This window comes from Rhinolophus ferrumequinum, chromosome X, assembly GCF_004115265.2.
Source record: "Rhinolophus ferrumequinum isolate MPI-CBG mRhiFer1 chromosome X, mRhiFer1_v1.p, whole genome shotgun sequence".
NCBI lineage: Eukaryota > Metazoa > Chordata > Mammalia > Chiroptera > Rhinolophidae > Rhinolophus > Rhinolophus ferrumequinum.
In genome coordinates, this window is record NC_046284.1 from 51,896,678 (window position 1) to 51,908,452 (window position 11,775).

The 11,775-nt window shown below is 41.9% G+C and overlaps 1 protein-coding gene across 1 annotated transcript in view; it reads left to right on the forward strand.

Moving 5' to 3' along the window:
* The window catches only part of NXF3 (nuclear RNA export factor 3), a 47,205-nt gene extending 43,663 nt beyond the window's left edge, over nucleotides 1-3,542 (forward strand). Inside the window, 10 exon segments of the mRNA XM_033133869.1 lie at nucleotides 811-847; nucleotides 1,196-1,264; nucleotides 1,349-1,404; nucleotides 1,544-1,651; nucleotides 1,771-1,829; nucleotides 1,933-2,048; nucleotides 2,144-2,186; nucleotides 2,746-2,818; nucleotides 3,354-3,432; nucleotides 3,435-3,542. Of these exon segments, the coding sequence (XP_032989760.1) occupies nucleotides 811-847; nucleotides 1,196-1,264; nucleotides 1,349-1,404; nucleotides 1,544-1,651; nucleotides 1,771-1,829; nucleotides 1,933-2,048; nucleotides 2,144-2,186; nucleotides 2,746-2,818; nucleotides 3,354-3,432; nucleotides 3,435-3,542 (748 nt within the window).
* The last annotated feature ends 8,233 nt before the right edge of the window (nucleotides 3,543-11,775 follow it).

The window sequence follows — 11,775 nt, forward strand, 5'->3', positions numbered from 1 at the left end:
ACGATTTGGGCCCTCATTGAGAAATACCAGGTTTCCCTGAGTCAGGGGTCAGAAGTGGGCCTCCCCAAGTGAGCACAGGGCTTTCCAGGGTAGCAGTGGAAGGCAGATGACAAAAGTGGTTGAGGAGACAGAAGGACAGACCTCTTAGAGGTACTGCCCCTCCCTCCCTCCACACATCACATCATCCTGCCTGGTCCTTCAGAGGAGCCCTGGGTAGCCTCACAGTTATGGTTCATCAGGTGCGGGACCAACTAAGACAAGCACAGGGGCCATGAGGGGGGAAGGCGGTGATCGTAGGAGGAGACTACAGACCCTCAACTCCATGCTGAGCTGGGGCCTGACCATTTAGTCCTTCTGGGGACAGTCTCTAGCCCCTGTGGCTGCTTCGTTTCCCTTGCTCAGGACAGACTGAGTTCACACAGGTGACAAAGTTTCAACGAGCATCCAATGGGCCCCTAGCCAAACACATGCAAGTTTTGCACTTCTACCCGGGGTCCCAGGGCCAGCCAGGGAAGGTGAAGGAAAGGCACCCAGCCCCAAATGCTTCTCTTTATGCCACTGGAGAAAGGAGTCAGATCGGTCTAGGTGGGAGCTACCCGGGGAGAAGAAGAGGGAGGAGGGAGGGAGTGGAGGAAGGAGGAAGAGTGAGTGCTCTTCCTATGGGTCAGTCCATGGGGAAGGTGCCCAGGTCCCTGGAAGGCTGGGACACTGGTATAAGTGGCTTTGTGTCTGCTGTAGGTGTGCCTGCTCCCGTGAGGCAGGGCTGCTCTGCAGGTTCACTTACTTTTTCTGTTTTGTTAATTTTGGCAGCTCCATCCTGGAATTGTTCCCCAAGCTATTGTGCCTGGTAAGTGTATTCTGTGGTCATTGACTCCTCTAAGTGGCACTGACACTGCCCACAACCTACCCTGATCCTCCTTAGGACTGGCCCAAGTTACATTTTTGGATCTCACCCTTAATTCTCATTGGTGGACAGACCCATGTGGGCACCTGACAAAGGATGTGAACTTTCTTCACAGGAATTCTCCTTAGGCTTCAGGGACCCCATGATGATGATCCAAATATAGCTCTGCCCATTGACATTTCCAGGGCTCTTTCACATCCGACTTCTGACCCTAACCCTGTCCTGGGCCTTTTCCTGACTATCCAAGACCACGTCCCTGGCCTTCACTGATGACTTCCTCTCCCTTCCCAGGATGGCCAGGAGCCACTTCCACCTACTAACTTTGGTATTGAAGCTCACAAGAAGTTACCAACCTGCAAGGTGAGGAGTGGAGATCCAGGAGGTTTCAGGTGGTGCATGAGGACAGAGTATCAGCCATAGTCCTGAGGACTGTTTTGATTCCAGGGAAGCTCCTTTGGATCTGATGTGCTGAAGAGTCTAGTCCTGCAATTCCTGCAACAGTAAGCACTCCTGGGAATGTGAGGAAGGGGAGGGCTAGGATTGTGAGGTCACCCAGGCTCAGGAGTGCTGACTGGGTCTATCACATCTCATCTGGGGCCCGTTTCACACAGACAATCTGTCCCTTTTGCTCCCCCACAGGTATTACTTGATCTATGATTCTGGAGTCCGACAGGGTCTCCTTGGTGCTTATCACGATGAGGCCTGCTTCTCCCTGACCGTTCTCTTCAATCCCACGGACCAAGCCCCGTGAGTATCACAGCTCAGGCCCTGCTCTTGGGCCGTCTGGCTCCCCAGTATACACCGGCCAGCTTCAGGAAACACCCACACTGGCCAGACCACCACCTCCTGTTCCTCTTTTCTCCTAGAAGCAGCTTGTTTGAGTACTTCAAGGATAACAGGAATATGAAGAACCTCAAGGACCCCTGTGCGTGTGTGATGGGTTAGATTGGGCAGGGAACGGGGGCATGAAGGGGTCAGTCATGGGGCCCAGGGTGTGGCAACCATGACTTTCGCTGTCCTCCCCACAGACCTGCGGGTTCAGCTGCTGAAGCATACAAAACGTGACATTGTGTGTTCCCTCTGTGTGTTGCCCAAAACTCAGCATGACCTCCTCTCCTTTGTGGTGGACATGTGGTTCCAGACGGTGAGCACCTGCTTCTTCTCTGGAGCAGGCCCAGAAAACTGTAGGTGGGTAGGAGGTGTAGGTGGTGACTGAGCACCTGGGCCCTTCCCTTTCAGGAAAGGATGCTCTGCTTCTCTGTCAACGGGGTGTTCAAGGAAGGTGAGTGTGTGTAGACTCCCCTCTCCAGATGTCCCACTGCTTCCTCCCCCCAGCTGGGCTCCCTCTCTGAACTCTCCCAAATCCCTTATCCCTCCCCTTTCCTTCCTGTTCCCTCTGTGTTCTCCTGAATCCCTTCTGCCCCCAAGCCATCCTGGTATGACCTGCATCGATGCCCACACAGCTCGGGCGTTATGGGCACACACTGTGGCCTTTGATGGCTGTCAGCCTAGATGCTTACTCTGAGAACTTGGGCCCATTACCTAACCTCTTTTTTCCTCATTTGCCACATGGACTTAATAAATCCCACCTCTGGGTAGCTGTACAAAATGAAACCTATGAACTTGTGAAGGGGTTGTCCCAGGGCCCGGCACGTGGTAACATCCCTGTCAGTGAGAGCAGATGGCCCCTATTGTTGCCCTCCCCACCCCGACACCCTGATTCCCAGTGAACAGTTGTTCCCTTTGGCATGAGAATCAAGCCAGACCCTGACAGGGGAAGGCAGTGTGAGCGTGTGAAGCATGTGTGACTCTAAGGGGCTGTTGTTTGTTTTTTGTGGAAGTGGAAGGAAAGTCTCAAGGTTCTGTGCATGCCTTCACCCGGACCTTCATCGCTATCCCTGCCAGCAGTTCCGGGTGAGTGCTGTACTGTGGGTGGGAACACCCAGCCCAGCCTGGGCCCAGGGGTGTGGAAACATGCATTTCCTTGGGGTTTTCTCAACATTGTGGAAGCCAACAGGTAGATCCAAGCAGCAGTCCAGCATAGGGGTTAAGAGCGTGGGCTCTGGGGTTAGAGCACTGGGTTCTATTGCTGACCCCGCACTCAGTAGGTTGTGACCTTGATCAAGTCACATGACTTCCTTGTGACTCAGTGTTTTTCTTGAAAATGGGGTTAGACTGTCCATTCCCTTAGGCTTTTGTAAAGGGAAAATGCAAGTGTGAAATCTTCCCTGGGTTGCAGGTAAACTAGAAATCTAGTGAAGCTAGTAGACAATCTCTCCAAGGGTAAGCTCTGTGGAAGGGACAGAGTTAGCAGCCTAGAAATCTGGGTGGCATCCACTGTTGGAGTACGGAAGTAATGTCCTCGCCGAGTGGCAGTGGGAGTAGCATCATTGGTAGTGGTGTGGGGTTGTCCTTTTGTCAGTTGTCTGAGGGCCCATTTATTTCCCAGTCTATGCATCGTGAATGAGGAGCTGTTTGTGAGGGATGCCATCCCTGATGAAATTCAGAGTCTTCATCTTCCATCTGACTTCGCATACCCTCCTTCAGCTCCCTACCCTCACTGTCACAGGAGCAGCAGGAAATGCTGGAGGCTTTCTCCACCCCATCTGGGATGAGCCTCCAATGTTCTCAGAAGTGAGTGCTGGGTTTGCAGGGGTAGGGGATAGGAGGAAGCTAGGAGGAGCTGACAAACGAATAATAGGAACTTGCAGGTAAGTTTTTTGCTTGTGTATTTCACTCATTATCACCCTGAACATTTCACTCTCAGTACATATTAAACAACCTAGTTGTTTTGAACAGGTGTGTATTCCTTTATGTATTTTATGGACCTTGTTCCTTTATTGATATATTTGGGTTTCAGGACTTTTTCTCATGCCACACTGTGTGACAGGGCTCATTCCACTGCACATGTCATAGTAAACATGGAGGGGAAAAAATCATACCACTCAACCACTCAATCATACTACCCTAAAATATACCACTCAAAGATGAGCCCTGAATGTTTTCATTTGCATTATATCTTTTCGGAAGATTGCTTATGCAGATATTTGTATATTTATACATGTATGCATACATTTGTATATTTATCTACAAACGATAAGGTCTCATCTTACCAGAGAGAGAGACCGAGAGACAGAAAAAACAAAACAAAAAAAAACAGCAAATGAGAGAGAGAGAGAGAGAGAGACAGAGAGACAGAGAGAGACAGAGAGACTTGTGGCTGCATTGGGGATAAAGAGTCCAAGGAGGGATTTTTAAATCTTCAATGCCTTACGAATTGAACAAATTTAAAAGTTAATGTGAAGGAGCCCTGTCAGCTCAATTTAATCCTTGAGTTTGCCGATGTATTCACTTCCCTTCTTACTCTCTTATTTCCACTATAGAATTAATGAGATGCCTCATCCTATTTGAGATTGGAGATGCCTCCAATCTCAAATAGGATGAGTTTTTTGTTGGTGGTGTTTTTATTTTTTTTAACTTTTATTGGAGAACAGTGTGTTTCTACAGGGCCCATCAGCTCCAAGTCGTTGTCCTTCAATCTAGTTGTGGAAGGCGCAGCTCAGCTCCAAGTCCGGTCACCATTTTCAGTCTTTAGTTGCAGGGTGTGCAGCCCTATCCCATGTGGGAATTGAACCGGCAACCTTGTTGTTGAGAGTTCACACTCTAACCAACTGAGCCATCCGGCCGCCCTCAAAGAGGATGAGTTTTAAGCGCATTATATATTAAGTTATTAGTGAATGATAGAATGGATAATTGTATGTTAAAGAGATGCTAGTAATTTTTATTTTTGCCACACAGGGAGACAGCAGATGGTTGAAATCCTGGTGTGATGTGGCTGGATAATGCATGATCTGAGGATCCCAGAACATTTTCATCTTGCAAACTGAAGCTTTATATCCATTGAACAACAACTCCCCAATCCCCTTTCCCCCCAGCCCTCGACAACCACCCTTCTACTATCTGTCTCTATGAGCTTGATTACTTTAGATACCTCATGTAAGTTGAATAATGTATCATTTGTCATTTTGTGAATGGCTTATTTCACTTAACATTATGTCCTCAAGTTTCATCCATGTTGTAACATGTAATAAGATTTCCTTTTTTAAGGCTGAATAATATTCCAGTTTATGTGTATACCATATTTTGTTTATCCAGTCATCTATTGATGGACAATTGGGTTGTTTCCACTTCTTGGTTATTGCAAATAATGCTGCAATGAACATAGTTGTGACAACATCTCTTCAAGATCCTGTTTGCAGTTTTTTTGGTTATGTACCCAGAAATGGGGTTGCTGGATCATATGGTCATTCTATTTTTAATTTTTTGAGAACCCTCCATACTATTCTCCATAGCAGCTGCACCATTTTTCATTTCCAGTAACAGTGCACAAAGGTTCCAATTTCTCACATCTTTGGTAACACTTATTATTTTCTGTTTTTGTTAGTGGCCATCATGATGGGTGTGAGGCGATATCTCATTGCAATTTTGATTTGCATTTCCCTAATGATTAATGAGGTTGAACATATTTTCATATGCTCATTGGCCATTTATATATCTTCTTTGGAGAAATGTCTATTAAAGTCCTTTGACCATTTTAAAATCAGGATATTTGTTTTCTTTTTTTTTTTTGAAATGTTTGTTCCTTGTTTATGATTATTAGTTTACATTTATCTTTTTTTTAATTTATTGGGGTGACATTTGTTAGTAAAATTACATAGATTTCAGGTGTACAATTCTGCATTACATCATCTATAAATCCCATTGTGTGTTCAACACCCGGAGTCAGTTCTCCTTCCATCCATCACCATATATTTGATCCCCCTTACCCTCATCTCCCACCCTCCCCACCCCCCTTACCCTCTGGTAACCACTAAACTATTGTCTGTGTCTATGAGTTTTTGTTTCTCATTTGTCTTGTTCTTTTGTTGTTTTTGGTTTATATACCACATATCAGTGAAATCATATGGTTCTCTGCTTTTTCTGTCTGACTTATTTCGCTTAGCATCATACTCCCAAGATCCATCCATGTTGTGACAAATGGTCCTATATCATCTTTTCTTACCACCGTATAATATTCCATTGTGTATATATACAACAACTTCTTTATCCATTCATCTATCGAAGGACATTTTGGTTGTTTCCACGTCTTGGCCACTGTAAACAAAGCTGCAATGAACACTGGAGCACACGTGTCTTTATGTGTAGATGCTTTCAGATTTTTTGGGTAGATACCCAGGAGAGGGATTGCTGGGTCATATGGTAATTCTATTCGTAATTTTTTGAGGAATCTCCACGCTGCCTTCCATAACAGCTGCACCAGTCTGCATTCCCACCAACAGTGTATGAGGGTTCCTTTTTCTCCACAGCCTCTCCAACACTTGTTACTATTTGTCTTGTTGATGATAGCCATTCTGACTGGGGTGAGGTGATATCTCATTGTGGTTTTTATTTGCATTTCTCTGATTAGTGATATTTAGCAGTTTTTCATATGTCTATTTGCCATTTGTATATCCTTTTTGGAGAAATGTCTCTTCAAGTCTTCTGCCCATTTTTGAATTAGGTTGTTTTTTTTTTGTTGTTGTTGAGTTTCATGAGTTCCTTGTGTATTTTGGATATTAGCCCCTTATCGGAGGCACTGTTTGCAAAAATCTTCTCCCATTCAGTTGGTTGCCTCTTTATTTTGTTGATGGTTTCTTTTGCTGTACAGAATCTTTTAAGTTTCATATAGTCCCATTCGTTTATGTTAGCTTTTACTTCCATTGCCTTTGGACTCAAATTCATAAAATGCTCTTTGAACCCAAGGTCCATAAGTTTAGTATCTATGTTTTCTTCTATGCAATTTATTGTGTCAGGACTTATGCTTAAGTCTTTGATCCACTTTGAATTAATTTTGGTACACGGTGACAGATATCAGTCCAGTTTCATTCTTTTGCACGTGGCTTTCCAATTCTCCCAGCACCATTTATTGAAGAGGCTGTCTTTACTCCATTGTATGTTTTTCGCTTCTTTGTCAAAAATTATGTGTCCATATTTATGTGGTTTTATTTCTGGGTTCTCAGTTCTATTCCATTGTTCTATGTGTCTGTTTTTCTGCCAATACCGTGCTGTTTTGATTATTGTTGTCCTGTAGTACAATCTAAAGTGAGGGAGTGTGATACCTCCAGTATTGTTCTTTTTTCTTAAAATTCCTTTGGATATTCGGGGTCTTTTGTGGTTCCAAACAAATCTGATGTTTTTTTTGTCCTATTTCTTTAAAAAATGCCATTGGGATTTTGATGGGGATTGCATTAAATCTGCATATTGCTTTCGGTAATATGGCCATTTTAAATGTTGATTCTTCTAATCCATGAGCACAGAATGTGTTTCCATTCCTTTATGTCTTCTTCAATTTCTTTTAAAAATGTGTTATAGTTTTCAGCACATAGGTGTTTCACATCCTTGGTTAAGTTTATTTCTAGGTATTTTGTTCTCTTTGCTGCAATTGCAAAATGAATTTTTTTTATTTCTTTTTCTGAGATTTCATTGTTAATATATAGGAATGCAATGGACTTTTGTACGTTGATTTTGTAGCCAGCAACTTTACTGTATTCGTTGATTGTTTCTAATAGCTTTTTGGTGGAGTGTTTAGGGTTTTCTATATATAGCATCATGTCATCTGCAAAGAGTGACAATTTAACTTCTTCATTCTCTATTTCAATTCCCTTTATTTCTTTTCTTGCCTAATTGCTCTGGCGAGGACTTTAAACACTATGTTGAAAAGCAGAGGTGATAGGGGACATCCCTATCGTGTTCCTGAACGTAGAGGAAAGGTCTTCAGTTTATCACCTTTAATTATGAGATTAGCTGAGTGTTTCTCACATATGGCCTTCATTATGTGAAGGTATTTTCCTTCTATACTGATTTCATTAAATGTTTTAATCATAAATGTATGTTGTATCCTGTCAAATACTTTTTCTACATCAATTGATATAATCATATGATTTTTGTCCTTTATGTTGTTTATGTGATGTATTACATTGATGGATTTGTGTATGTTGTACCATCCTTGTGTGCCTGGGATGAACCCCACTTGGTCGTGAGGAATAATCTTTTAAATGCATTGTTGCATTCAATTTACTAGAATTTTGTTTAGGATTTTTGTATCTGTATTCATCAGAGATATTAGTCTGTAGTTTTCATTTTTTGTGTTGTCCTTACCAGGTTTTGGTATCAGGGTAATGTTGGCCTCATAAAATGAGTTAGGGAGTACTCTCTCTTCCTCAAATTTTTGAAAGAGTTTCAGCAGCATTGGTATTAGATCTTTGAAGGTTTGGTAGAATTCACTAGGGAAGTCATCTTGTCCAGGACTTTTCCTTTTGGGAAAGTTTTGTATGACTGATTCAATTTCTTTACTGGTGATTGGTCGGTTTAGACTTTCAAGTTCTTCATGATTCAGCCTAGGAAGACTATGAGCTTCTAAGAACTTGTCCATTTCATCTAGGTTATTGAATTTGGTGTCAAATAGTCCTTCATAGTATTCTTGGATGATCCTTTGTATTTCTGTGGCATTCGTGATAACTTCCCATTTTTCATTTCTGATTTTATTAGTGTCTTCTCTACTTTTATCTTAGTGATCCTAGCCAAGGGTTTGTCAATTTTGTTAATGCTTTCAAAGAACCAGCTCTTTGTCACAATAATATTTTCTATCGTCTTTTGTTCTCTATTTCATTTAGTTCTGCTCTGATTTTTGTTATTTCCTTTCTTTTGCTGACCTTGGGTTTCATTTGTTCTTTTTCTAGTTCTTTTAGGTGTAACACGAGATTATTTATTTGGGATTTTTCTTGTTTTTTGAGATAGGCCAGTAATGATATAAGTTTCCCCCTTCAAACTGCTTTTGCTGCATCCCAAAAAGTTTTGGTAGGATGTGATTTCATTCTCGTTTGTTTCTATGTATCTTTTGATCTCTCCTCTAATTTTTCTTTGACCTGGTCGTTCTTTAAAAATATGTTGTTTAATCTCCATGTGTCTGTGGTTTTTCCTGCTTTCTCTTTGCATTTGATATCCAATTTCAAAGCCTTGTGATCAGAAAATTTGCTTGGTATGATTTCAATCTTCATTTTGCTGATGTTAGTTTTATATCCCAATATATTGTCTATCCTTGAGAATGTTTCATGTAGACTGGAAAAAAAATGTATAGTCTGATGTTTCAGGATGAAGTGCTCTATAAATGTCAATTATGTCCATTTCATCTAATGTGTCATTTAGGGCTGCTATTTCGTTTTTTATTTTCTGTGTGGATGATCTATCCATCGCTGTCAATGATGTATTTAGGTCAACTAATATAGTTGTGTTTTGGTCAATTTTCTCCTTTAGTTCTGTAACTAGTTGCTTAGTATATTTCCGTGCTCCCTGATTAGGGGCATTAATTTTGATGACTGTTATGTCTTCTTGTTGTATAATCCCCCTTACCATTATGAAATTTCCATCTTTGACTCTTGTTACCTTTTTCAACCTGAAGTCTGTTTGATAATGTGATATCATTATGGCTGCACCTGATTTTCTCTGGATACCATTTGCTTGGAGTGTCAATTTCCAACCTTTCATTTTGAGTCTGTGCTTGTCCTTGTTGCTGAGATGTGTCTCTTGGAAACAGCATATGGTTGGGTTTAGCTTTTTGATCCAATCTTCTACACTGTGCCTTTTTATTAGTGAGTTCAGTCTATTTACATTTAGGGTGATTATTGATATGTGAGGATTTCCTATCATTCTATCTGTAGTTTTCTGGTAAGACTGTGTCTCCATCGTTTCTTTGCCTTTTTGTTGTTGTCTATTATTTCTTTATGGTGGTATTCTATGATGTTTCCCTCTGTTTCTTCTTATATTACAGTACATATTTCAGTTCTGAATCTTTTTTGAGTGGTTACCCTTAAGTTTATGTAAAAGAAATTTTGATATTTAGAGTATTGCATTTTCTTCAGCATGCTTACTTTCTGCATTTCCATATTCCGGTTCAGGCCGTTACTCTCCCCCTTTTTATGTTTTGGTTGCCACGAATTGTCCCTGTTGATTGTCGTCGAATAGGCTCCTTTACTATTTCTTGTAGTGCAGGTGGTGTATTAGAAAATTCTCGCAGCTTCTGTATGTCTGGAAAGGTCTTTATTCCTCCTTCATATCTAAAGCATGTCTTTGCTGGGTATATTATTCTTGGCTCACAATTTCTCTCTTTCAATAGTTTGAATATTTGGTTCCACTCCCTCCTGGCTTGTAGAGTTTCTGCTGAAAAATCTGATGATAATCTAATGGGCTTTCCTTTGTAAGTTACCGTCTTCTTTTCTCTGGATGCCTTGAGGATTCTTTCTTTGTCATTGATTTAGACAGCTTCAATACAATGTGCCTTGGAGAAGGCCTGTTGGGATTGAGGTAATTAGGTGTTCTATTTGCTTCTTGGATTCGAGGATCCAGTTCTGTCCACAAGTTTGGGAAGTTCTCATCGATGATTTGTGTGAATATACTCTCTGTTCCCTTCTCCCTTTCTCCTCCTTCTGGTATGCCCATTATTCTTATATTGCTCTTTCTGATGGAGTCAGAAAGTTCTTGTAGAGTTCTTTCATTTCTTTTAAGTCTCAAGTCTCTTTCCTCTTCCATCAGTTTCATTTCCAGGTTTCTATCTTCGATGTCACTGATTCTTTCCTCCATCTGGTCAACTCTACTACCTAAGCTGACTATTTCATTCTTCATTTCTTCTATTGAGTTCTTCATCTACAGAAATTCTATTTGGTTCTTTTTTAAAATTTCAATCTCTTTGGTAATATGTTTATTTTGTTGTTTGAATTTGTTTCTGAGTTCATTAAACTGCCTTTCTGTGTTTTTTTGTTGCATCTCATTGAGTTTTTTCAGAACTTCAACCTTGAATTCTGTCATTTAAGTCACATATTTCCATATCTTTAAATTCATTTTCTGTAGACTTTACACTTTCTTTCTGTGCTGTGTTGTTGCTTTGGTTATTTAGAGCAATTGATGATTTATTACTTATATTCCTAGACATCTACAAGAGTGGATTCTAGAACAGGTGGATAGAAAGAGGTCTTTCTTTTACTCTCCAGTATGTGTTGGTAGAATGCTTTATGTTCTCCCCGACTGCAGCCTTTTATTCTCTCTCACACTATATTGTTATGTTTTGTCTGCACTATTCTGTTTTCTCACACAATGTGCGGATTCCCTGGAAAGCAGGCTTCTCCTCTGTGGACAGTTCCCTTGGGTCATACGGTGTAGCCTTCGTGGGGGTATTTGGAGTGCTTCTGAATTTCCACAGCTCTTCCTGCACCAGATTTAGAGCCTGTGTGTTTCAGCAATTCTGTTTACCCCTGCAAGGATCCACCCCAGTAGGTGGCCAGTCCTGCTTTCACAATTATCCCCCCTTTTTCAGAAGTAGTTGTGCTGCGAATCTGTGTCTGTGGACCACAGTTCTCAGTACTGCAGATATTCTGTTCCTTTGACATGATGTTGCTACCATTCTGCTTCTAGCACTAGACAGGTGTGGGTGTGGCGAGCTGTGGGAGAGTAGGGAGGAGGCGGCTAGTTTCAATGCCTAAGGCTTCAGTTCTCTGTTCAGCAGTGAAGGCTTAAAGCACTGTTTTAAGCATTCTTCCCTCAGTCTTTGCTCCAAGGTCTCTGCCATGAGCATTAGGTTCAGCTGTGTTATATTCTGTCCCCTCAGCTCTGTGGGCCACAAGCAGAGCACTAACAGTCCGACTTCTTCCCTCTCCCGCAGCTGGGGGTTCCGGAATGCAGCGAACTAGGAGCACTGAGCTAGGTCTGCATCCTCTGCCTGCGCGACCCCGTCTCCACATTTCTTCCTTCCCTCTTCCCACACTCATGCAATTTGCCCGTCT